We start from the raw sequence: 3,098 nt of genomic DNA on the forward strand, positions 1-3,098 counted from the left end.
TCCCAAACGAAATGGCATTTAACGTTTCGCATTGTCCCAAGTGGAATTGTGCCAAGAAAATAAGCGTAAGCAATAATTATCAATATTTGATATATTCCATTTCAACAAAATCTTACCATTTCCAGCGAATAACGTCTAGTTTTAGAAGATGGTCGATAATGCATAACCGTTTATAGCAACAACGATGTATTTAAGTGAAAAACTATTAAACTGAGTGATGCATAAAACCCAATATACACATGCGATAACAGAGTTGGATAAACTTGAAGTTTGATAAACTTGAAGTTTGATAAACTCCAAAATAAGTCTGGTTTAAAATATCAAATAGAAATACTATATTCTTTTATTGGTAGAAATACAGCTTAATATTGAACATAACCTTATATTTCGTTTAGTGATGAGAAATATTTAATTAACGATGTATTCATAAATGGTTTTGAACGGAGACTTAAAGCTTCAACAATAACTGAAATTATCTATACACGTTAATGTATTAGGGGAGGCAAAGAACACGATATTTTTTATAGAGTTTCAATTTATTTAATTTTATTTTGACCAATCTAATGAATTTAATGATTTTATTATAAAATAATCGGGGGTGAGTTGTCAAATATTAGAAATATTTCGAACTTTGAAGATTTATTTTAAAAGGAATCATCTAGATTCTGTAAAATACCAGAGATTCTTTACTGAGCTTTGTTTAATTAACGAAAATGTCTGGGCAAATATGGTAAGTTTGCAATTTATATATTGTAGCAAAATGTTCTAAAATAAGTTAAATTGGCTTTTGTCCAAAATCAAAATTCAAGCTTTATTTTTTAATTTTGTCTGACATTAAAGAGGCGGGGGAGGGAATAGATTAATTTCAATGCTGAAGAAAATACTCAAAACAACAAAAAGTTAACGAATCAGAAAAAGAAAACAATACCCAAAACGCTTGGCTTTAATATGCTTTGCTTGCATATATAATTCCAGACGGATATTATTCTAACATACACACCCACAAAAAAAAATTTAAAAAGTTTAAATTTATAAATTAACAAGTTAAAACTTCTGAGTCTTTAAATAAAAGGAAAACTGTTTTATAAAGTCTTAAAAATATCTTTTTTTTTTTTTTTTTTGCAAAATCGTTTAGTACAACGAATAGAACTTGATAGCTGATTGTACCGAGTTCTCAGCTACCACGAGATTACCTGGTTCCGAAATGGTTATTCCTTGTGGACGTAATATTCCATCGACTTCAGTTAGGAACGTCTTTTCCAGTTGACCATTTGGAGACAAACGAATTATTTCGCAATTCAAACGGTCAGCAACATATATCCGTCCATATTGATCAACTGTTACTCCGGTCAGGGCACATTTACCACCGTGTTCGTTTCTTTTATAAACGAACTTAATTTCTCCAGATGTGATATCAAGTGATATTAATTGGTTTTGTCCCATATCAGATATCAGAACATTCCACATGTTAGTCATTGCCAGGTAATCGGGCCATTGTAGACCACAGGAAAAATTGTCACTTGTGAAAGTTCTCAGTATGTTTCCCTTAATATCAATAATATCCAGACTAGGTTTCCAATACATTGTCGAACAAATAAGTTGATTAAGGTCTCGCAGACAAGCTATTGCAGTGTAACACTTTGAAGTTTTAATAGCCTTCTCGATTTTCATAACGCCGACATGTCGTATAATTAATAACTTACAGCAGTTCTGAATAGTTGTAATAACCTCGACGTTTGAATAGATGTCGATGCGGGCCGGATAGTAAGCCAGATTCACAAAACCACACAACTGGCCGTAAGGAGTAAACTTCTTGATTTTACAATTCGACACATCGGTTGCAATAACGCTGCCGTCAGCGCTGACAGTGAGATCAGAGAAAGCGCAGTCTCTGTCGCTATCACTAGTTAAGATGTTTCGACGCTCCCATCGACAGCCTTTAGATTTAACGCTCCAAGGGTAAATTCCAGGATCAGTGTTAAGTACAGCACTGGGGAAAAAGTTTCTGCAAAGATCTCTACAATGCTGGGTTTGATTAATTGGATTCAAAGACACAAGGCTGAAGGCTTCAGTGATCTCATCTGTTTTTATTGATCTCATATCCGGAAGGTAGACGCAGGGTTGACCCTGGCCCCTCAGAAACGCCTGATTAACAATATGAAATGGTTTCCTTGAAACTTGGTTTCCCAGTTTGCTTGCTGGCACCCAGGTTAGCCAGGTATCATCGTTGTTAACATAAGCATACCTCTTACAGTGCGGACACGAGAATGGAGAGTCATTAGTTGGGGTAGAATTATCTAAACACTGCTGGCAGATCATACAACCACACGAAATTATTTTAAACACAGAAAAATGATGGCGTTTCTTTTGGGAGCAATATAGTTGATTAATAAAATCCATGTTCTTAACTTTCAACATGAGTCTAATTGTAAACTAGTTTAATACCTAAAAGCTGTCGGCCTTTGCAGTCAAACTTCCCCAATATACCGTTTGGTTTCGATTTTGGCCGAAACGTCCCGAACGTCACTGCTGCTTCTTATATTTTGTGACCACATGGTATGATTTAAAACATTGTCATTGGTTATTCAAAATTAACTATATTTTTTACATCCAATTTTCTTCATCCAAACTATTTTGTTTCATGTAATATGGCATTCAAGTATAATAACTGGCAAATGAGCGGTTCTTGGTTCAAATCGTAGAAGTTCCGTTATTTTATTTAACTTTTATTATTTTAAAAATAAATTACTTTATTTCATTTTTACTATTGAATACCAAATAAAATTATTTTAACTCAATTGCTGGCAAAGTTGTAAGACGACGAGCTGGCAGAATCATTAACACGTGCGATACAACATTTCTTAGCAACATTTCTTCCGGATCTTTCCGTTCTGAGTTCAAATCCCGCCAAAGTCATCTTTGCCTTTCGTCCCTACAGAGTCGATAAAATAAGTACCATTCAAGTAGTGGGGTCGATATTATCAACTTGTCCGTGCCCTTCAAAATTACTGATCCTGAACCCTGCTACGGACCAGAATCCCGTTTGAAGGGGATGTTGGGATCTCGGTTACTTATACGTCACGGAAACTGGGCCACCG

General features: G+C 34.8%; 1 protein-coding gene across 1 annotated transcript; it reads right to left on the minus strand.

Annotated features, from left to right (window-relative positions):
* Nucleotides 1–325: 325 nt before the first annotated feature.
* LOC149137318 (uncharacterized) lies at nucleotides 326–2,551 on the minus strand. Its single transcript, XM_089348242.1, has one exon. The coding sequence runs from the start codon at nucleotides 2,416–2,418 to the stop codon at nucleotides 1,132–1,134; it is 1,287 nt and encodes a 428-aa protein (XP_089204368.1). The 5' UTR covers nucleotides 2,419–2,551; the 3' UTR covers nucleotides 326–1,131.
* Nucleotides 2,552–3,098: the final 547 nt, after the last annotated feature.

Source organism: Octopus bimaculoides, chromosome 2 (assembly GCF_046866305.1).
Source record: "Octopus bimaculoides isolate indiv1 chromosome 2, ASM4686630v1, whole genome shotgun sequence".
NCBI classification, from domain to species: Eukaryota; Metazoa; Mollusca; class Cephalopoda; order Octopoda; family Octopodidae; genus Octopus; species Octopus bimaculoides.